This window comes from Ammospiza caudacuta, chromosome 2 (assembly GCF_027887145.1).
Source record: "Ammospiza caudacuta isolate bAmmCau1 chromosome 2, bAmmCau1.pri, whole genome shotgun sequence".
Classification (NCBI taxonomy): Eukaryota; Metazoa; Chordata; class Aves; order Passeriformes; family Passerellidae; genus Ammospiza; species Ammospiza caudacuta.
In genome coordinates, this window is record NC_080594.1 from 30,977,366 (window position 1) to 30,999,354 (window position 21,989).

At 46.2% G+C, this 21,989-nt stretch overlaps 1 protein-coding gene across 2 annotated transcripts; it reads left to right on the top strand.

The window, feature by feature from the left end:
• The first annotated feature begins 66 nt into the window (after positions 1-66).
• Positions 67-19,564, top strand: WDR3 (WD repeat domain 3). Of its 2 annotated transcripts, none has more exons than XR_009276003.1 (26): positions 67-271; positions 1,576-1,785; positions 2,194-2,312; positions 3,280-3,358; positions 3,691-3,786; positions 4,931-5,044; positions 5,957-6,058; positions 6,177-6,274; positions 7,209-7,304; positions 7,604-7,834; positions 8,578-8,671; positions 8,991-9,092; positions 9,758-9,843; positions 10,258-10,393; positions 11,098-11,154; positions 11,833-11,933; positions 12,078-12,189; positions 12,304-12,438; positions 13,715-13,765; positions 13,972-14,037; positions 14,836-14,928; positions 15,465-15,512; positions 16,896-16,939; positions 17,429-17,561; positions 18,051-18,144; positions 18,768-18,906. XR_009276003.1 is itself a non-coding variant. In XM_058825166.1 (26 exons), exons 1-26 carry the CDS (start codon positions 101-103, stop codon positions 18,921-18,923), a joined length of 2,820 nt encoding a protein of 939 aa, XP_058681149.1. In that variant the 5' UTR covers positions 67-100; the 3' UTR covers positions 18,924-19,564. The 2 variants fall into 2 exon arrangements, 1 of the variants encoding a protein (XP_058681149.1); XM_058825166.1 differs by having other exon boundaries at positions 17,429-17,557; positions 18,768-19,564.
• The last annotated feature ends 2,425 nt before the right edge of the window (positions 19,565-21,989 follow it).

A 21,989-nucleotide genomic window follows, 5' to 3' on the forward strand; every position in this document is an offset into this window, starting at 1 on the left:
CGGCGGGCCCGGAGCGCCGCACGTGTGGCGGCCGCGGCTCCTCCGCGCCCTCCTTGCCCCATTCCGCGCCCTCCTTCCCCGCGCTGCCCGCGCCGCCGCCATGGGCCTGACGCGGCAGTACCTGCGCTATGAGCCCGCCGCGCTCTTCGGACTGGTGGCCAGCGCCAGGGCCGGCGTGGCCTTCGTGGCGCTGCGCGGGGAGCGGGGCCGCTACGTGGCCGTGCCGGCTTGCGAGCACGTGTTCGTGTGGGACACAAGGAAAGGAGAGAAGGTGGGACCCGGGGTGATGCGGTGCCGGGCAGGGCTGGGGTGCAGCGTGAGGGGCTTTTAGGCCGCCTGAAGCGAAGCTATTTGTGTTACTGTGGGGCGTTTGGAGGGAAGCGCCACCTCCACAGCATCCCTGCCTCTTGGGAAGGGTGAGCACAGCGTGAGATTAGGCTGTGGAAAGGGTCTGCAGCTCTGGCTGCCTCCTGGCCCAAAGGCTGGTGTCTGCCAGTTCTCCAAATTGGAAAATTGTGCATCGTGTCCTAGTAGTCCAAAATATACTGCAATGTTGGATGTTTACAAGAAAGTCTTGCTAGTTGCAAGAAGGTAATTGGTTATTTCTGATTAAGGAATTTATAAGGGTTGCGTTTGTTGAAATCCAGCAGGTAGCACCAGCACGCACAGAACAGAGGAGGCGGTGGATGATTTGGATCATGGGTATCTGGAATGCAGCGACCCTCGCCTTTTGTTTTGTTTTGGTGGTAACTTGTAGCAGTTGTTACAGGGAGCGGTGGTCCTGCTGCTCTGCTCTATGAGAGTAATTTATTTTATCTCAACTTGGTCTTAAAATGAATCTCACTGTGGATCTCTGTGAGATTTGCCTCAGGACCTCAGTTGTGAAGAGTAATTGCTGTTGCAGTAACTGGAAAGCTGCTGTTTGTGTGAATGTTCTTGGACAAATCAGGGATGTCGCAGCGTTTGTGTTTCGGCTGTGGAACTGGGCATCCCATGTAAAAGTTGTATCCCATAGCGGGGGTGTGAGCTGTAGCTTTAAGGACTTTGCCACACACTGTCTCCTGTGAGATTCAGAAATCACTGCAAGTACTACTGTCCACTACACACTGAAATCTGCTTTTGTTTCACAGCCTCTGGAGTGGTGATGGCTGGTATGTTCTGGAGATGTTTTCATCATTCTCAAGTTGTTGTGCGGAGCCTGTCTATCCTATACCCGAGAAAGGCCAGGCAAGAGAGGATGGAGTCAGGAAGAAACTTTACTAATTTTACTCTCAAACAATATTTCTTGCTCTCTGGTTCATATATGTGGAGGCAGAAATTTCAGGTTCTGAGTTCCAGGGCTCATTCTGCGCTGGTTTCCTGAGAAATTGCTTCCCTTCTAGCTACTGTTTACCTTGGAAAATGGGGTTAATGATACTGTATTTGGTGCAGGAAGTTGAAAAATGATCTTATAAAGTGGCAGAAGTGCTCAGGTGGAAGTTCAGGAGATGAACAGACTATATTTTCTCTGCTAAGTATCTAACTCTGACATGTCACTTATTAACATTATACATGTTTTGTCTCCTGAAAATGCAGGTTCTTATCCTTAAGGGCCTCAAGCAGCAAGTCAGTTGCCTCTGCCCCTCTCCAGATGGGTTGCACCTGGCTGTTGGGTATGAAGATGGAGCAATCCGTGTCTTCAACCTCCTAAGTGGGGAATCAGTGATCACTTTCAATGGGCACAGGGCTGCAGTTACAGCCCTGCAGTACGACCACCTGGGTGGCAGGCTGGTGTCTGGCTCAAAGGTGAGGCTGTCACATCTGGAGCATGACCCTGTCACTGAGATGCCCCTGGGGAAGGCTGACCTGCACTGAAGTGTTCAGTATTTTATGTGTGGCCTCTGCCCATAGCCAGAGAATGGCAGTGAGAGTGGCTGGGGGAGCAGCAGGGGCTGCAGGCAGGAGCAGGGCACTGGTAGAGCTGTTAAAGTGAAGAATCTTGTGAGATCAGGAATAGCAAAAGTGTCTCAGGCTGGGATGATGGTACATTGATCAGTCTGACTGCACCTCTGGGGAAGCAGTGTCCCTTGCATTAATCATCCTTGTGATTCAGAGTGAGAAAGTGGGCTCTCAGGTAATCTTTTCAGTCTCATGGCAGGAGTTTTGCAGAGACAAGGGCCACATGAACACATGGGCACACTCTCTCTGTTCCAGGATACAGAAGTCATCGTGTGGGATGTCATCAATGAGAGTGGCCTGTACCGGCTGAGGGGACACAAGGATGTCATCACTCAAGTCCTTTTCTTGAAGGAGAAGAACTTGTTGGTCACTTGGTGAGCCAGACTAAGAGAAATTGTTGATCAGGAAAGCAGGCTTGGTTGTACTTGCAATTTAGACGTCCTGTGTGCTACAGCAGTTTGTATTTTCCTTCTTGTGTTGTGATATCTCAGACCCACCAGCATCTTTGAATATGATTTTGTCACATCCACAGATTTTTTAAGTCTGGTGCCTGAGTCCAAGTCTTAGAGCAACTGATATGGCCATACTGAAAAAGGTGTTTGGAAAAGGGTTTAAATTGTTGGTAAATCCATCAACTTAAAATTATTGTAACAAAGAATAGTGATAACATGTTCATTATGTATGTAACAGTTTTTCAGGTTTTTTTTGTTTATCTTGAAGAATTTAGCAGACTTATCTTCTGTATGTGTAATTCACACAGCAGTGTGACAGAAAAATTGCTTTCTTGTAAGCTGTAAATACACACATTAATTAAAAGATGATAGGGTTTTTTAGCTGATTTTAAGTTATTCAACCAAAAGAGCTGCAAGTTGACTGAATCCCTTTGATTGATATTTGATAATTGATACCAATTGATAATTGGTTGACAAGAACAGTCACTGAATTTTTACTTTTTAATATGCCATATACTAGCTTAATAGAAAAATGCATGCAATCAGTCCAGTTTAACATTAGAACAACTTTCTTTTGCTTTTTTTTCAGATGGAAAAAATAGTATTTTGTTGATAGATGATACCCATTTCTTAATGCAATTTCAGATATTTGCAGGTCAGCTTCGGTGACTTGACAGATATCTTTTTGCAGCATTGTTGTGCCTTTTTAGTTTGGCTTGCTAAATGTCAATGTTTGAGCAGCTGCCCTGTGATACATTCTGACATGTTCTAGATTTTTTGTATTTTGTATTTCTACCACTTTCTATAGGGGTTTTATATTTCTACCACTTAAAAAAATGGTGAGCTCTGCAGTCTTTCCTTATGTCTGAGTTTTTCTTCTTTGTTCCAGTTCCAAAGACACACTGGTGAAATGGTGGGATCTGGACACCCAGCACTGCTTCAAAACTCTGGTTGGACACCGAGCTGAGGTAAAAAGAGGATGTGTGGAGGTGTTGGGCTGGAGGGACTTGGGATGTCAGGGCTCAATCTGGGCTTTCCTTGCTTTCAGGAGTTGTAAGCTCGCACCATCATACATTTTACTTTCATTAGGCTTTAGGAGTGAGTAAAAGAGAAACTTCCAAACGTTCCAAGAGCTGTCATCACATGCATTGGGTGACAATTCCCATGTACGTGTCTCCAGAGGAGGTGCCAGCGAGATCCATTCTCTATTTGGTTGCTGTTTAAATAGGTCATTTAAAGATGCTGTGCTTTTTAAATGATTGTTAAGGGAGTCAGTTCCTCACATTGTGCCTCTGGACAGGTCTGGGGCATGGCTTTGCTGTCCCAAGAGAAGCGTCTGATCACTGGGAGTGCTGACAGTGAGCTGAGGGTGTGGGATCTCGCCTACATCCAGGAGGTAAGACGTTCCCCTGTCACCCCTCAGCCCCCCTGCCCAGCTGCTTGTCTTTGAACTGACAAAGAACTGGAACATGTTCAAATCTGATGGATGTTCTGGGAAACAGCCAGAGCAATGTCTTTGCTATCTGACGGGTCCACGAGCTGCTCATGGGCTGGGCTTTGCTGTTTCCTGTGTTTTGCACTTTCAAGTGAAGCTGTGAGCACTTCCAGAACGAGATTTCCACACTGTCAGATCTTCCTGCCTTCTCACTTACTGTCTTGGTTTTGAAAGACAGGTGTCTGCTAAGGAAGGCAGGAGCCTCTCCTGAAATGAGAAATGTAAACCTCCTCCCTCTGAATTGCTATAAATTTTTAATTAAGGGGCTTTTAGGCAAAAATACGGGAGCAAGAATAACAGTTCTTTATTAGGGAAGAAAATAAAAAAAAAAAGATAAAATAAACAATGCAGTAAATTAAAACAGCACTGACAGAGTCAGAACACAACCTGACGCCCTGTTGGTCAGGATGTTGGTAGCAGTCCAATTGGGATTGTGGCTGCAGCTCTCCTGGAGTGTCAGGTGTGGTTCTGTTGGAGCAGGGATCCTGTAGAAAGGGTGTAGTCTTCCTCTGAAGATCCAGTGGAAGAGGCAGCTGTTGCTCTGGGAAATCCAGTGGAGAAGCCATGCTGGTGTTCCAGAATCTCAGGATTATATCTGGGTAGGAAAGCTTTCCTTTTCCCTCCAGGCAGAGCATCTCACAATGGGATGTTATAGTTCTTATCAGTCATGCAGTGACATTCAACAGCCCATTATCAGCAGATGGCTCCTCTGAGAGAGGATTGGATGTGGAAGAGATGAGGAAAACTGCCCACTTAACAGAAGACAACTGCCATATAGATGGCAAATAGAATACAATTTGCTTGGCAATCTAGGACACTTACAGCTGAGGAAGACAGCCTTGTGGGTGGATGATAGTCATGAGAGCACATGGAGTGCTTGGTGCCTACAGGAATTCTTTAGGACACTCCAGTGTATGCTAATCAGCTGTATTTCCAGGGAAATTAAGTGTAAGCTAGAAAGCACAATACTATAGCTCTTGAGGTTTAAGGTATTCCTTTTGAGTTTTTTATTGTTTTTGTTTTTTTTTTTTTTCCCTATGAGCAGGTAAAAGATCCTGATGAGCCAGAATCCAAGAAAAGCAAAGCGTCATCTTTACCTGCAACAGAAGAAAATACTGAAGAGGATGAGACCTTAGAGCTGGATGAGCATCCTGAGGAAGTAAGATCAGTTTTCTGAGCTGTCTCTGAGCTGGTGTATCTAACCCCATTTGCATGGTTTATATCCTAATGTCATATTTAGTTTGTTTTGGAAAATGTGATAATTCTTGTCTTGTTCCATAACAACTTCCTCAGCAGCAGTTGCTGCCTCATCTACCTGCCAAAACATCAGGAGAAGTATGTGTGCCAAAACACCCACAGATTTATTCTCCACTGACAGTTTTTCTTTCTTTTCTGTTTGAGAAGGACTAGCAAATGTATAAATTTAAACAGTGCCAATAGATATCTTTCATCAAACATCACAGAAATAAATAGTTCCTTGCTGGTTTGCAGCTGCTGAGTTCAGTACTGATGCTCAGCTTCGCAGAAACTGAGAGGTCAGAGTTGCACTGCAATGAAATATGGTGTGAGATTAGATTGCAGAAAGCCATTCCCACTTTTCTGCTGCTCTAGATTTACTGAATCTGTCTTTCTGGAGTACTGCTCAGATCTCAGGCTGCTTGTCGTTGTGATAGATACCTGACTTGGTTAATTAATTTTACAGCTTCCTCTCCAGAGGATTTATCTCCCTTCAATGCCCCGTTTAGGAGTTTCTGTTCTCACCTTCTCTGCCTCTTTTGACTGAGCTCTGCTGCCTCTGTAGCATAAAAAATCAGCTCTGTCTGTTAAATGGATGTGGTTTGCCAATAAAATTAAGTTATTCTTCCACTGAGACTGCCAATGATTATTTTCAGCTGAAATGCAACAAAACACAGGAGATAAGCTTGTAGCTCACACAGATGCTTGTTTTGTCCCTTTATTATCCTTACCAGCTGTTCTGCCAGGACCCTTTAGGTTCATTTCCCCTAGGTTTCTTGAGTTTGCTGGGATCATTTGACCTTTCAGAGCCAAGTTTGTTCCTCTTTCCCTGCAGCGCATCGTGAAGTGCAGCAAGGTCGGATCCATCATGCGGGAAGGGAGGGACCGAGTGGTGACTCTTGGCACAGACAGGATGGGCAAGTTTTTGGCCTGCCATGTGAGTAATGGGGGGCTCTGCTACTGAGCTGTGGAGGAGGCTGGTAGAGAGCCTGGGTACTTTCTGTAAGGGCCAGCCAGGGCTTTCATACCTTTGAATTTGTTTGCTCTGACCCTAGGGAACAGATGCCATTCTCGAAGTGTTCTCTGTCCTTTCCGAAGAGGAAATCCAAAAGAAATTGGAGAAAAAAATGAAGAAAGCAAGGAAAAAAGCCAAGTAAGTAATTTTTTGGATGCTGTCTATATCCAGAAGGCTCTAGAAAAACTCTTCATTGTGTAGCATTGCACAGTGGTTGAAAACTCCAAGCTTCTGGCCATTCTCTTTGTGCTACCTGTTGTATTTTGGGGTTGATCTTTCTGTGCATCCTTGTGCTTGTCTGAGCATCCCTGTTCCCAGAGACTAAGGAAATACATTTCTTTCTGAATCTTCCCTCTGAAAAAAGAAAGCTAAAGTGTGCAAAGAAATGGATATAAAATGGGTTTTTCAGAGCTGCTCAGCTCTACCTGACATTGGTGTTTATACTGCATCAAAGTAAGGTCTTGGTAGGCAATGCAGGAATGAGAGCTCCATCTGAGAAGTCACAGAGAATCTGATACTTCATTTCCTGCTTTACAGCAGGCAGAGATACAGGTGAGAGTTTTCTTAATGGTTACTTTGTGTTAAGTGTCTCTGTGTATCCTGGCACTTAACAGGTGCCTCAGAACAGCCCTTAGGGAGAGGTCTGGTTCCAGAGTAGAAACTAAAGCACAGGGCATCTGTGCAATCTGGGCATCTGCAAATCTGCAAATGCATTTTGGCAATGGCTGAGAGCTTTTGGTGAGTGATAGGAGATGAGCAGAAGCTGGTCTTGCTCTCAAATACAGCTTCTGTTCCCTGTTCTGTATCCATCTTTGTAATGTGCCTTGTGTTTTGGCTCCAAAGGAGGAGGTTTTTTTAGGACAGTTTGTGTTTTTAGTAGTCTGCATACTGGTATGAACTTCACTGTCCACCCTTCACTGTCCCTGTTCTTAAATGTGGTAAGCACTGCTGGATAAGAGGGAAGTTGTTTTCAGCAGGCTAAGTGGTTTCCTTATGTTTTCTGTGCTGCTATGTTAGTTTGTGTTGGCTGTGCTGGGTCATTTGACTCTTCTCCCTTGTCTGACATTTCCAGACAGAACTCTGAAGAGGAGCCTGAAAGGAGTGTGGGGCTGAGCCTGCAGGAAGAGATTCAGCGGGTCACTAGTGTCAAAGCTTCTTCTAAAATCAAGTGAGTGGAAAAGCTTTTGTAGAGTCTGAGTGGTTATGCAGCTACCTGGGGAGAGCTCTGCATGGCTCAGTGCAGGCAGAGGAGGCAGAAGTTTCCCCCTCAACATATATTGAGCTTGGAGCTGGGGAGAGGCCTGCAATGATTTCTAGTCCATTCACACCTCCATGGCTCAGTGTGCACTTGCTTGTTGGATGTGCTCTGTCCATATTCCTCTGTCTCAGTTGCTCTTGATAATTGATCCCTCCAACACTTTGTATTATTGCCCCTCTGTACAGCTCTGATTTTATCTAATCAAACAGGTCATTTGACTTGATTCTCTCTCCAAAAGGAGAGCTGAAGATGGTACTGCTGCTCCAGAACAATGTCATTGAGTTGTACAACCTGGACCTGTCAGCACAAGTGCCCCAGGCTGTCCGTGTGTCCAGGATAACCATTGGAGGCCACCGCAGTGATGTCAGGACGTTGGCTTTCAGCTCTGACAACATTGCCATTCTCTCAGCAGCTGCAGAGTCTGTGAAGATTTGGAACAGGTACACAGTCTGGTTGTGTCAGTCTCCCAGAATTGAGACATGCTGTGTTAAGAAAGGCAGTGATAAGAAAGAGGGGACAGTGGAAATAGATAAAACAGCAAATGAAGTGAGGGAAGCAAATAGAAAATGATTTTTCATTTTTCCTTATTAGGGAAACTGAGAAACTATAGATCTAAAATTTCAACAGAAGGTCTAAACACAAAGGTCATATCGTGTATAGACTACTTGGCTATGGGTTTTTTCTGTTTTTTAATTTTTTAATAAACGGTATTAACTGTTACCCTAAACAAGCCTGTTCTTTAGGGAGCATGTGGGTTTCTTGGCATCTTATCTGAAGGATCTTGTATTAGACTGAGTAGGCTTTGGTTTGATCTAGAGAGTTGTGTGTTGATGTAGAGTGCTGTCCCAGTGTTTCTTGAGTGGTGTTGATTTCAAGCTCAGTTTCCTCTGAGTACACTATTTTATACTCCATCCCTTCCTGAAATGCTGTTTAAAATGAGGAGCTCTGTTCTTGTTCACAGCAGCAATAGGTCATGATGGTGGACAACACAGTGGCATGTTTTTATGGAAAACATTGTTAGCAGTAGTGCTGGGTAGTGTTTGGGTCAATAGGATGGTGGTGGCTTATTTTCTGACCCCAGCTGAAAGACAGCTGTGGATAGAGGTCACACTGGAGCATGTCTCACTGAGCAGGGCAGATTCTGTGGGTGATAAGTGGTTTTGGGCTCTCTCTCTGTCCACAGGTCGACCTTGCAGTGCATCCGGACGATGGAGTGTGAGTACGCGCTCTGCTCGCTCTTTGTCCCCGGGGATCGGCAGGTCATCCTTGGGACCAAGGTAAGGAGCAGCCCTCTGACTCCACACTGCCCAGGTCTGGGAATGTGATAGGAAAGTGTCACTAAGGCAGCCTCACAGAACATGCATTGCCTCTCCTAAACTGCAGCACTGCTCTGTTCCCAGAGTTGTTACAGAACTCCTGTGGCTTGAGGTGGAAAGCAGAGTAGAGCTTTGGGAAGGCCCTGATGGAGATCAGTGTGTAACAGCTACCTAGTGAAGCTGGCTTCTGGGGGCATGGGTGGCAGGGAGCTCTTCTGCCAGGAGCTGTCATGAGTTGTGAGCAGAGGCTGATTCTTTTCTGTGATGTCTTTCTCCCCAGACGGGGAAGCTGCAGCTGTATGACCTGGCTTCTGGCAGTCTGATAGAGACACTTGATGCTCACGACGGGGCAGTGTGGTCTATTGCTCTTTCACCAGACCAGGTAACTCAGCCACCCTTAAAAGTATCATTTGCACATCTTTTCACATGGTTCTTTCCTATAGTACTGTGTTTGCACATGGAATTTGTTTTGCACTGCGTGCTTTGTTCCGTGGAAGCATGGAACCCCTCATCTTGGAAGATGCAGCTGATAGTGTCTAATAACTTTCTAGTGGAATCAAAACCATAACAAGAAATAATCTGCCCAAAATTCATCCACCCTACATATGGGATGGATTTTAACCTCCTTCTTAATGTAAAAAGTTGAACTGCTGTTCCTTAAGAAGGCTCTGTTGTAGGGTGGTGGTCAGGTGTGTGTTATCCAGTAGCAGTAAGAGTCTCAAGCTGGTCACAAATCAAAAGCATATTGTTAGCTGCAGCTGAGATGATGGCTTTCCATCCCAAAGTTTCAATCCAGGTTTTGTTTTACATTTAGGGTCTTTGTCTTAGACCTCCAAAATAAGCTAGAGCTTTTGAAATAGTCTTTGTTGCTCTGGCAGTGTGTGCTTTAACCAGACCAAATGCTCCTGGTGGTGTCCACGTAATCATTAATGGTGTAGGAACGTGGGACATCTCAAAAACCTCCTCTGTGTTGGCAATTCCTTGCTGTAGACTTGCTTTGGATGATAGGAACGAGTTTCACAGCAATTTTCTTGTTTTCCCCTACAGCATGGCTTTGTGACAGGAGGTGCTGATAAATGTGTCAAGTTCTGGGAGTTTGAGCTTGTGAAGGATGAGAGCAGTGTTCAGAAAAGGTGAGAAGATAAACCTTGTGCCATTGTTGATCATGGGTGCTTTGGCCTCTGCTGTGCACTGCAGGAACTGCCCATGACATCAGTGTGGAGCACATGGAGGAGAGTGTGGGCTCAGTGCAGTTTTGTGGAGATCTGAGCTTAGCTGGAGGAGGGCACTTGCCTCATTCTGATCCCTTTTTGTGTGTGTGAGTTTCGTGTCTCATCAGACTGGGCCTGCAGATCATTACCAGAAATATAGCAGTGAAATTCATCAGCCACCAGAGCCTGCTTATTTCCAGTCCTGTCATAGTGAGGAATGATGTGCTGCATGTTAGAATTCACTTCCTTTCCCAGGGTGCAGAGTGGGACTTGTATCCATTTCTCTTCCTAGTTTGTTTGCTTGGGTTGCCAGTTGTTTTTCCCTCTTGCTGCCAGGCTCTCCATGAAGCACGTGCGGGTGTTGCAGCTGGATGAGGACGTGCTCTGCGTGCGCTACAGCCCCAACCAGAAGCTGCTGGCTGTCTCCCTGCTGGACTGCACTGTCAAGGTTTTCTACGTTGACACGCTCAAGGTGCCTGACCAAACATGCTGTGAGGCTGTGCAGGAAGGGATGTAACTGTAACCTGCAGGAATACAAAGGAAAAGTGTTTGTTTTATGTGGAACATGCATCCTTCTTCAGGGGGCTGTTTGCTGGCAAACCTGACAGAACCATGGTTGTTCCGCTGGGAACTGGAAGATCCATTTTTCATTTCAAAAGTGTTCTGAGCCTGCAGGTGGCAAGGTTCATTCTAAACCCTGCAGATGTGGTGGTACTCCAGATCTGTCAGGCACTGTGAAGGTGGGGGATGAATGTGCCTCATGTGGTGTTAAATAGGGCACGGCAGAGGCAAAGCCTGTGGGAGGAGAACCTTCCTTGTGAGCAGTGTGTGGTGGATTTGTGAGCTGTGTATTAGCATGTGAATGTTATGGAGTGACACAAGACAGATTGGTGCTGGCAGTTATGTGCAGAGAAACAGAAATGAACTCCATTGACACTGGTGATTGGCACCAGAGTTAGCTGGAGGGAAACAGAACTAGTTCAGCTTGCTTGGCTGCTTCCATCTTCTTCTCAATTCTAGCCTCATGACCCTGCTGCTAACAGGGTTCAGGGCAAGAATGAAAGTGGGGCAGTGCTAGAAAAACAGCTCCTAAGGCAGAGCAGAAGTAGCCTGGAGCTTGAGATTTGCACACCTCTACCCAGCATGTCTAACTGAGTCATCTTTCTTCTGCTTCAGTTTTTCCTTTCTCTGTATGGACACAAGCTGCCAGTGCTGTGTATGGACATCTGCTATGTAAGTATCATTAGGGCTGTGCAACTTGGGACTGTGGTGGTATGGATGAATGTGAGAGCCTCTGCTGGCATCAAGGCCTCTAGAATAAAGCTTTCTTGTCACCTCCTCACTCCTGACTTAGCAGTTTCTGGGTGGGACACAGCAAGCCCTTTCTTATTCTGCAGTCCTGTGCTCACTGGAAGGGCTGTCAGAGTTGAGGTCATGACAGAACTGACCCTGGGGCATTTTGTGAGTGAGTGGAAATCAAAATGCTGTGAAAGTCCCTTGCAGTCATTGTAACAGGTACAGCCTGCTTTCTGCTGAAGTTGCTGTGTGAGGGGAGCTGAATTGTGAGTGGGAGCAGAGGGCAGGTGCTGAGAGGAAGGAGCCTCTTTGTGCCTTTTCATTCTTGGGCTGCATCTTGCTCTGAGGTATCTTTGGAATGAGGCTCATTGGAAGCCAAGAAGAATGTCAGGATATAGCCAAGTACCTGCAGAGGGTCACAGGGGGGCCAGAGTGCTGTCAGTGGGCTGTGCCAGTGCCAGAGCAGGGGCCACTGGGAAGGAGGTGGAGGGTTGGGACCACATTTCAGGAGCCAGGTGTCTGCCTACTTAGTGCAGAGTCACTGGGGCAGCAGCAGTTCCTTGTGGGGCTGCCAGCCAGCTCCCCACGCCCTCCTCTCTCTTTGTTGCTCTCTAGGATGGGACTCTAATTGCAACTGGCTCTGCTGACAGGAATGTGAAGATTTGGGGCTTGGATTTTGGGGACTGTCACCGTTCTCTCTTTGCCCACGATGACAGGTTAGTCAAATCCTACACCAACTTTGGACTGTGGACTTGTCTCCAAGGAGCTGTGATCCTGCAATAATCCTTTTATCCAGCATAGACAGGGGGAGTTCTGCAGTGTTCCCCAAGTGGGTAAATTTGAGCCTTTTTCTCTTCCAGTGTGATGTATCTGCAGTTTGTGTCCAAATCCCATCTCTTCTTCACAGCTGGAAAGGACAACAAGATTAAGCAGTGGGATGCAGATAAATTTGAGCATATCCAGACACTGGAGGTAGGAAGCTTTGGAGTCTGTTGAAAGGAAGTATTATCCCTGCATGAGGAGGATTTTCCTCAAGGGTGTAAGTTGGGTGATGTTGATGTCATAGCTCTTCTGTCCTCTGTGCAGGGGCATCACCAGGAGGTTTGGTGTTTGGCGCTCAGTCCCAATGGAGATTATGTGGTGTCAGCATCCCATGACAAGTCCCTGCGCCTCTGGGAAAGGACAAGGGAGCCACTGATTCTGGAAGAGGAGAGGGAGATGGTGAGAGTTGCATCTTTCCTACCAAAACCAACTTCCAGACCTTTTTTTTCCTTGGTCTTCAGTGGCTTTCTGCATGTCTGTTGCTTGCAGTGTTTGACATTCTCTTGTGTGCCTTTCAGCACAAATGTGTTTGGGGGGCAGTTCAGCAGGTGGCTGATGGAGAGGGATGGAGAGCACTGCTCCTGTTAAATGCAGTTTGTGCCTTTTCCAGCTGTGAGAGGTCCCTCCTGTCTCAGTAGCTGGCCCCAGAGCTCAGGGATGCTGGAAGAAGCTCCTTCTCTATCATTTGAGCATGTATTGGAAGGAATCATCAATTCAGAAGGACTTCAATAGGAGGAAAAGTCTGGAGGTCTCTTGTCCAACCCTTTGCTCACTGCAGGATGATCTTAATGCTATATTAGACAGCTTAGAGACTTGCCTTCATACACTGACATCTCCAAGGAAATAGATTTTCCATTCTGTCTGAGCACCTGTTCCAGTACTGAGCCACCACTGGGGCGGCCGATGTGTTTGTTTCATGTATCCAAGCAGAGGTTCCCTGGGAACAATTTGTAACTCTATCTTTTTGCTGGATCCCTCAGAGAAGCCTGTTTCTGTCACTCCTACCTAAGGTAGTTCTTAAACCACAGTGAGGGAGGAGGAGGCAGAAATGCAGAAGCAGGAATGGATGAGAAACCTGCAATAGATATTTGGTTTTTTTTAACAAACAAGAGCTGACCTAGATGCTGTACCTTGATGTCCTGTATTTGGTAAAAGGAGAGACAGAGACAGCTCTTTTGCAGATTCCAGAAAAGTGTGTTTTGGGTCAAGTTTGAATGGCAAGGTGGGCATGAATCCATGAGTAGTGAAGTATGCATAACATAATTGGTGCCCTTTCATGTGAGAGGTGGCAGACCAGAGACTCTTTCCTTTTGCAGCCCAGGACAACCCTGAGACTTCTCTAGATTTGTTCCCTCTGTGTTTTGTGGCTGGTGAAAGGTGTGGTGCTGAACTGTGGTGTCTATCTCAGCTTGGTGGGATCCTGAAGGGCTGTTCCTGCACCCAGAGCAGAGACCTGGATTTCTTTCTCTGTGGGAGATTCTGGAGTTCACTGTGGGGCTGGGACCAGGGACAAATGGGCATTTTGCCACTGGCATTGTTGGACTCTGCTGATTGGTCCTGGTTTTGCAATGGGCTGCATGAAGCCCTCCAGGTTGTCTTGCTCAAATACTCTGTAAGGGAGTTGCACCCTTGCCTTACTCACTGCTGTTATTTGTTGTGTTCTCATCCTCTGTAGCAACGAGAAGCTGAATATGAAGAGAGTGTGGCAAAGGAAGAGCAGCCTGTGGTGAGTTGCACCATCTGGATGTGTGTCAGTCTGATTGTACAAACTCTGGAAAAACTATTTCTGTAAGAGGCATGGAAGAGGTATCAGGGAGAAAGGAATGTTTTCTTGCTTTGAGGCAGTGCAGGGGGGAAGGGAGTGCTGAAGCTTGACTGCTGTGTGGTGTTGTGGAAGGATGGAAGTGCAGCTCTGTATTTTGTATTTTGCAGGTGGCTGGAGAGAGGCAAGGAGAGACAGGGCTGGCAGGAAAGAAGACCATTGAAACCATCAAAGCGGTAAGGTGCTGTGGCTCTGCCAGTGTGGCTTTGTGCCTTGCCAGTCCCTCAAGGGGGCCTCTCATGGGGTCATAGCATCAGTTTGGAGAGTAACCTGTGCTGTCACATAGGGGCAGGTTGCTCTTGCATGCACAGGCAGTCTGTCCTGCTCAGAAGCTGACAGGGAGGGTTTTGACTCTGGAGAGTCACACACCAGGAATTCTTTCCTCCTGAGGGGAATGAGATGTGGAGTTCCTGCAGCTGCCTGTCACATGTGGGACAGACAGAGCTGCCCTTGCCCTCTGGAGCATCCCAAAGGAGCAAAAGGCAGCTGGGATGTTCTCAAGTCATTAGGGCTCTCCCTGAAGGGCTGTGCAGTCCAGTGGGGTTCTGTGGAAGGTGGAAATCTATTGTGGTGCTTGATGTGGGAGATCTACTGGGAAGGTGTGGGGTGGGTAATTCCATGACTGCAGATTTCAATGGTTTGGTGATTTTCAGAGGAAATCCTTCATCTGAATAGTCAAAATGGCCTGACCCTGGCTCGTGCCCCAAAGGGACACTGCTTGGGGTGGTGGTCAAAGCAACACCTGAAGCTGCAGCAGAGAGCACCCAGGGCACTGGGGGAATGTGGATGGAGTGTCACATCTTCAGGACATCACTTGTGTGTTCAGGGCAATGGTGCAGTCTGGAGTAGAGGTTAGCAGGGGAGGTGCCGTGTGGTGCTCTGTGTCAGCACCTCTGCTTCCACCTCCCTTTGTCCAGCTGAGCTTTGTCCTGGCTTGTCTGGTGTCACTGATGTGCTGTTCTTGTGCTGCACAGGCTGAGAGGATCATGGAAGCTATCGAGCTGTACAGAGAAGAGACTGTAAAACTAAAGGAGCACAATGCCATATGCAAAGCTGCAGGAAAAGAGGTAAAAGACTGAGGGATGTAAAAATCCCAAGGTGTGTTGGGTATATCCTTCCAGCTCACTGGAAAGGCTTAGCATGCAGATAAAGTCAGGACAGCTGAAAACAGCAGACATTTGCTCAAATCTTTTGGAGAACTAAATGGCACCATGCTTTGGGGCATAATTAGGGGTTCTCTCCAGTGGTCTTTATCCCTAAAGTCATAGCAGTCTAAAACATAAGTTTTGTCCCTGGAGAGTGTGCTGATGCAGGTTCCTCCTCAAGCCTCAACTTTGCCTTCATCTCAGCACTCCTTGCTGAATAAGGGGCTGTCATAGAAATGGGAAAAGTGACAAGAAGTGGAAGGAAATTCATCCGTGTTAGTCATATATGTCTGATGGCTTTGCAAGAGGCCTTCAGAAACATTCTGGGGAGGGTGGAGGTGTGGGAATTGCAGGAAGACACTCAGTAAAAGCTCTCTTCTGCTGTGGGTAAAAGTTTGCTCTGAATATGCATTTATATTCACACACCTGCCTCATTCTAACCCATTCTGTGTCTCCAGGTTCCCTTCCCTGTCAATCCCATTCTTCGTGCCTATGGAAATATTACAGTAAGTGGAATGCCCAGGCTGCAGGCTGTGCTGGAGTGGGGCTGGTTGATTTGCTGGCTGAGCCAACATGCTAGGTTGCTGTGGGGCAGGACTGCTTAGTTCAACTTTTATTGCTTGTGCAAAGTGAACATAATTTAGGGTTTTCATGTTGATTTTTTTGGGTGTTTGTTTGTTTGTATTTTTTTGTTATTTTTTAGTATCATGCATGTGTATTAGAAAAGTTCAACCCTGTCAGGGTTAAACAACCCTGATGGTAGCCATGACTTTATGATGTTCCTTGTCATGAGCCAGGGGTTTACAGTCTCCTCCAAGATACAGGAAAGCTAGTTCAAACCTCTCCCAGGTTTATTTATGTGGTGTTGCTACAATTACAGTTTCTTTTCCTATTCCTGCAGTGTTTACATTGAGAAAATTCTGAATGGAAGTTCAATGCCTGGGTGATGCAGGCTAGAGCTGGTGCCCTTATTCATTCATGTCATTGTACTGCTCAACAGTTTTCACTAAATTCTGTGGATTTTTGACATATTGCGAAGTACACAGACAGGGATGCATGGATTTAATTGATAAGTAAAAATCCACTACTGAGTAGATTAGTTTTTGTTTTCCTGGTTTATTCCAGTGTGGACTCCCAGACTGTGGTTTTTAAGTACCCTTAGGAAGATCCTTGTTTTTTCTCTCTCCCCTTTTCATGCAATCATACAATGGTTTGGGTTGGATGGGACCTTCAGTATCATCTGGTTCCAACCCCTCTGCCCTGGGCAGGGACACCTCCCACTAGACCAGATTGCTCAGAGCTGAATGTCAGTGCCAGATGCAACAGCCTCTGTCTTGCTTCTAATTACCTGTAACCACCTTGCAAGAGCCCTTCTGTCCCTTCCTCCATGATTATAGGTCTATTTAATTATAAGTTGGATAGACTTGACAGAAGGAATGAAATCCTATGATTTAGTAGTTAGAGGCACTTTTCTTTCCCAATTCCCAGCTCTGCTCTGGAAATCAAATGCAGATAAACAGGAGTAGTAGGAATTAAGTCTGGGAGATTAGTTTGTATAAAGTTTTTATACATAATTTGTTTTACCAAGCTTTTTGTCCAATTTGTGCAAGATTCATTGACATAAATTGAGATGACTTAGCTGATTAAATATAAATTAGATTTTTCACAATATTCTTCACCAGTGTAGAGTGTCCTGAGAAAGCTGAGGGAGAACTTCTCAGAGTGGCAGCTGATTGAAGCTGAAAGGGTTTCCTCTTTGTTGTATTCAACTTGATGTGTCTCTCACAAGATGAGATGGTGTGTTTTTAACTGTGTGAAGTGGACTTTAGGGCATGTTGGGCCTGGAATGTTTCTTATTAAGCAGGGCTGTTGTCTTTTCTCTGTTGCAGCCTTCTGCCTATGTGCTGGAAGTTTTCAAGAAGGTCAAGTCGAGGTGAGTCCTCAACTTCATTGCTGAACACATTTGTGACTCAGTGTTGGGTTTCTAGGCCCAGGACTGGCTGGGCTCCTTGAGTGGTCTCTCATGCAAGGTATGGACGGTGCTAGAGAGTCTGGAGTCACTGTTCCTGGCAGCCTCTTTTGGGACATGCATGGAACTGGGGAATGGGAAGTGTTCCTTCCATGGGGAGTGTGGACTGAAGCTTCTGGATGTGGGTTGGCTGCTTGGAGCTGTGCGTGTATGTGGAGAGCAGTTTGGGGATGCTGAGGAGCGAAGGCTGTGTGCCTGCTCCCTGTGCCACAAGATGCCTGGGCTGTGCAGGTGCAGGACATCTGGTGCAGATGTGGGCACTCATGGAGCAGCTGTGAGAAGTGCTTAGCATGGCTGAGTAGCAGAACCCACATATGTGGATGTGTTTCCTGCTCATCTGTAGCAGTGTGCTGGCTGAGACTAATGCTTGTGTCCCTTTGCTTTTTCCCTCAGTGAGCTGGAAGAGTCTCTCCTGGTGCTGCCTTTCTCCTATGTCCCTGACCTGCTCAGACTTTTCAATGAATATATTCAGCAGGGCTCAGATGTTGAGCTTCTGTGCCGAGCTCTCCTCTTCCTGCTCAAGTGAGTCATTTATCTGCCCAGACTGCATCTGGGCTTTCTTCTGAGTCTCTGGGCCTGAAACTCTTGGGAAGCATCCTTGGGAATAAACACATGGTATCTGTAGGAGATGAGGAATCTCTGCAGCCCACAGTGAATGGTGTGTGGGAAGGAACTGCTTGGGTGCAGAGTGCTGACATGCCTGGATGGGGTTGCTGGTCCTGGTGGCCCAATTCTCACTGGGATGAGAAGACCCCACATCAAGCCTGATGAGGCACTGTTGGTGGCACAGAGTCACTGTAGAGCCTGTGTTCTCAGAAAGACCTTCCCCCTGAACCACTGTTAAACTTGAGAAAACAGCTTTTCCAGATGAATTTGTCCATGCCTGTCCATGTCCAGTGTCTGGGGAGATTGATTAAAAAAACCCTGTATGTCCAGAACATACAGAGGCTCAGGAGAGGGCCTTTGTGATGTCTCTAATAACAATACTGCAATACACTGTCTGCTTTGTTCCCAGGATACATTTTGGGCAGATCACAAGCAACCAGATGCTGGTGACAGTAATAGAAAATCTGAAGAAAACCACCATCTCCAGAGTCAGTGAGGCCCGGGTGAGTGTTACACCCTCCCCTTTTCCAGGATGTAGAATAATGGGATGAGTCAATGTTTGTGAGCATGAGTTGTTCTGTGGTGTCCAGTGGGGAAGTTGTATGGGGATCTGAACTCATTTAAACCATCCTCTTTTGCAAATAGGCTGTCTTTTCCCTATGTTCCTCCTCATGTGAGAATACCACAGTGGTGAGCATGTAATTGTGCTCCCTGCCTCATTTGCACTTGTTTCCTGATACATGTGCTTGGATCTTGGCTCACTAGTTTCTAAATATGTGGGAGGTAAAGTAACTCCCTGCTTCTCCTGGGCTTTTCTCTGGGCTGCTGCCTCAATGCACACTGTGCATTTTCCCAGAGGAAGCTTCAGGTGCCTGCCAGCAACTTGTCTTTCAGAGAATGTGGTGGATTATAGCTGCGTTTAGGAAAGGACTGTGGGGAACTGAGTGCAGGACTGGCTGTTCTCCTGGTCAGAGGGAGTTTACATTTAAACTAACATTTCTTTCTTTAAATCTGTGGATTGTCTTGTTTTCATCATCTCTTAGTAGAGGGTGGCCAGTGCAGGACTCTCTGCACCCTAGCTAGCTTGGGATGTGCCTCACAGTGTGGTGCTGGTCTGTCTCTGCAGGATGTGCTGGGATTCAACATGGCAGGGCTCCAGTTCCTGAAGAGAGAGATTGAGGCCAAGGAGGAGGTGACATTTTTTGCTGATGCTACTGAACGTTTTGAGGAGAAGAAAAGAAAAAGGAAGAAGAAAGAAAAGATGGTTCTTGCAATGCTCTAGCATTTGCTGCCCAAGACCCAGAGCACCTGGATGGACTCATGTAACCTCACTGCTTACCATGGAAGTGTTCTTGTGGCTGAACATCTGTGATGAAGTCCTGTGGCTGGGACAAAGTCTGTCCCCTCCACGTGGTGTAACCCAGCATGTAAACCCAACTCAGGATGGTTGTCTGTGAGATGGACTCTCTCTAGTCTGCTGCAGATGGATGCCTGAGGTGGCTGTCAAAGGCATGTGCTCTTCCTCTAGTGGAATGCCTGTTAGAAATGGAGTTGATTTATTCTGGGATCAGCTCATTCTGGCAGCATTGATTGGATGGAATCCAGCACACAGACTGCTGGTGAGACCATGCCTTTATCCAGGATTAAAATCCTGGCAGGATTTTTCACTGACACCTGCTGGTGGCTTGTGGCCTGTGGAAAAAGCTCTGTGGTTTCTGCTGAAGTGTGAGGACTTGAGCTACAGCCACTCACTCTTTAGTGGGACAGGGAGAAACATGGCTGCACTCTATTAAAGGCATATTTATATTTGCTTTGTGAGACAATTTTGTCCATAGTCTTTTGTCCTGGTATTTCCTTTGTAAATCCTCAGTTGCTTTGGCCTGTGTGTCTGTTTTCAAAAGATTTTTTACAGAGAATAAAATCAGTGGGAGCAAATGAATGGCTTGCCATCCCAGATTGTGTTTTTTTGGAGAGCTGGCAGACCAAGTGTGAGAAGCCTGGATTGTTTGCCTTTTACTTGCTCCAGGCTTTAGAAATTGCACTGATTGGTTGCAATGTTGTACTTGTCCTGTGTCAGATAAAATGATTTATTTTCACAGTGGGGGTAGTGGGGTAAAATGGAGTGAACAAGTCTCTGCTGCTGTTGTTATTAATTTATAGCACATGCTGTGTTTCTTTTACCAATGGTCAAGTGTCACTGGTTTGGGGGATGTGGTGGGGGCTACTTCCAGATACTTTGCTGAGTGTTAGGCTCACATGTCTGACTTGGGTACTCAAAGCTGAACTTCTAACTTGAGTTTCATGTGGATTTTTAGTTGCATCCCAGTTGTGGCTGACTGCTGTCTTTGTCTCAGGTTGTCTATTACTAGCAATTATGCAAAAGACAGCAGTTCAGCTGGTCATTCTCCAGGCAGCACCTCAGGTGTAACAACCATACCTTGGCTGTTCATAAGTGACTTTGTCAGGGGATGGTTGTTCACTTGCCTGGGTCTGGGTGATTCACAGGAGCACATTGTGCTCCATTTCCAGGTGGTTCTCAGACTCTTTATAGAAATGGCAGCCTTCATACAGCTCTGCCAGTTGTTTCACTTGAATCACAAGTTTCATCCATATCTGGACAAATATGAAATTATAATTATAGGGGCACCTGGAAACAGCTGCATTCAGACGTCTCTCTATCCTGATTTAGGCTGTTCTATTTAATTTTATTCTGTTCTTTTCCTTTGCTACTCCCAAAATAGACCCTCCTAGGAGGGATTACTAGGAGGAAGAGGAAGCACTGTAGGATGGTACATTTTGTTGGTAAAGTCAGTTGACATCTGTTATCCACATTATCTGCTGCTGAAATGGGCCAGCCTGCTGGAAATACAAGTGTTATAGATGGAGAGCTGGCTTGTGACACCACAGTGCACCCTCAGCTGAGGTGACTGAGGAGAGAGAGGCCAAAACTGGGCACCAAAAGGGGAAGGCTGTGCCTCTGTTTACCTTAATGACAGGGAAACAGATGTTATGGATGCTGTATAATGAACTGCTATTTGATGATCCCCTGGGAGGCCTGGAAGAAAAAACCATGGCCATGGGCACATGAACTCAGGGACTGATGGGAAGTATGTAAATGGTGATACAGAAGAGTAGCTTGGGATGCAGAGTCATCTTATAATGAGAGATATCCCCTGATCTAAGTTGGAAGAGGTGGAATTCCTACACTTTTGTCTCTGTTTGCTGTCACTGATGTTAGGGAAGAATCCTTGGAGAAAAGGTCTTTTAGGTATTGCAAAGTTGTTGTCTCTCCCTAGCTGCTGACACAGGCTGCCTTCTTGAAGCTTCCTTCTCGTTCTCTGATTTTCATCACTTGTGATGGGTCTGTACTAATGCAGTACTTGGGTGGCTACTGACAGAGGCCAGCATGTGCTTTAAATGGAAGAGGTCTGTCCTGTGCCAACAGTCCTCTGATAGGAATTCTAATATCCTTAGGATATCAATTTGCCCTTTCTTGGGTGAAATGCCCTAGATTTACAAACCTGAGCAGGAAAGCACTTTCAAGTACAGGGCAAGCTTAAATCTGTATTATTAGAATATATATCTCACCTAACAGTTTGGATGTGAGGGTTCAGAACTGGCATTCATGTTTCACACTGGTGAAATCTGCTGTTAATGGCCAATCATGGGATTCTCAGTCACTGTGAAGTGTTGTGACAACAAATCATCTGCATGTATCAAGGAAAATTCCCCATCTCTCTCTCAGCATGTCACATGTTGGAAAAAGGATGAAGCACAGGAAAGGACCTTGTGAGAAATGAATTCATAAACCAGAAGCAGAGCTGCACTTGGGCACACAAATATGGTGGCTCAGAAATAGCCTGTGACCTTTCTTTTAGCCATTGCTGTGTAGGTGGGATCAAGGAGGGGCAAAAGACCATCTCTAAGTGGCTCAGTCTCTCACTGTGAAGAGAGATGAGCAGGTGAACATTTGAAGGTGTTCGTGTGTGACTGTGAACAAGAGGGTGTAAGGGTCCCTCTGTTGTCAAGTGTAACTTTGTGTACTCACACCACCCATCTGGTATGTGCAGCTTATTAAAGGTAGGTGAGCACAGAAAGGCAAGCCTGTGATTGTGAAAGCAAACAGAAACTTACGAATTAGAAGACCAGAGCAGGTCAGCAGCTCCTGAAGAATCACAGTTGACTGTGTTGAAACCTCGTGCATTCCCAGTACTTGAAAAAGATTTCAGGTGCCTTAGCACAGGTTATTAGAAACCTAATCCCTTTTAAAAACAAACTTTGTGGGAACCGTGCAGCACTGCTCTGTAGTAGGGTTGAAATACAGCAGTCTTTTCACTGTTTACATTTC

Excerpts from the sequence above, each read along its gene's own strand:
- WDR3 (XM_058825166.1), top strand. The coding sequence starts at position 101 with ATGGGCCTGACGCGGCAGTACCTGCGCTATGAGCCCGCCGCGCTCTTC. Across the intron at positions 10,394-11,097 it reads TCTACGTTGACACGCTCAAG|TTTTTCCTTTCTCTGTATGG; the intron begins GTGCCTGACCAA and ends CTTCTGCTTCAG. Across the intron at positions 18,145-18,767 it reads CCAGAGTCAGTGAGGCCCGG|GATGTGCTGGGATTCAACAT; the intron begins GTGAGTGTTACA and ends CTGTCTCTGCAG.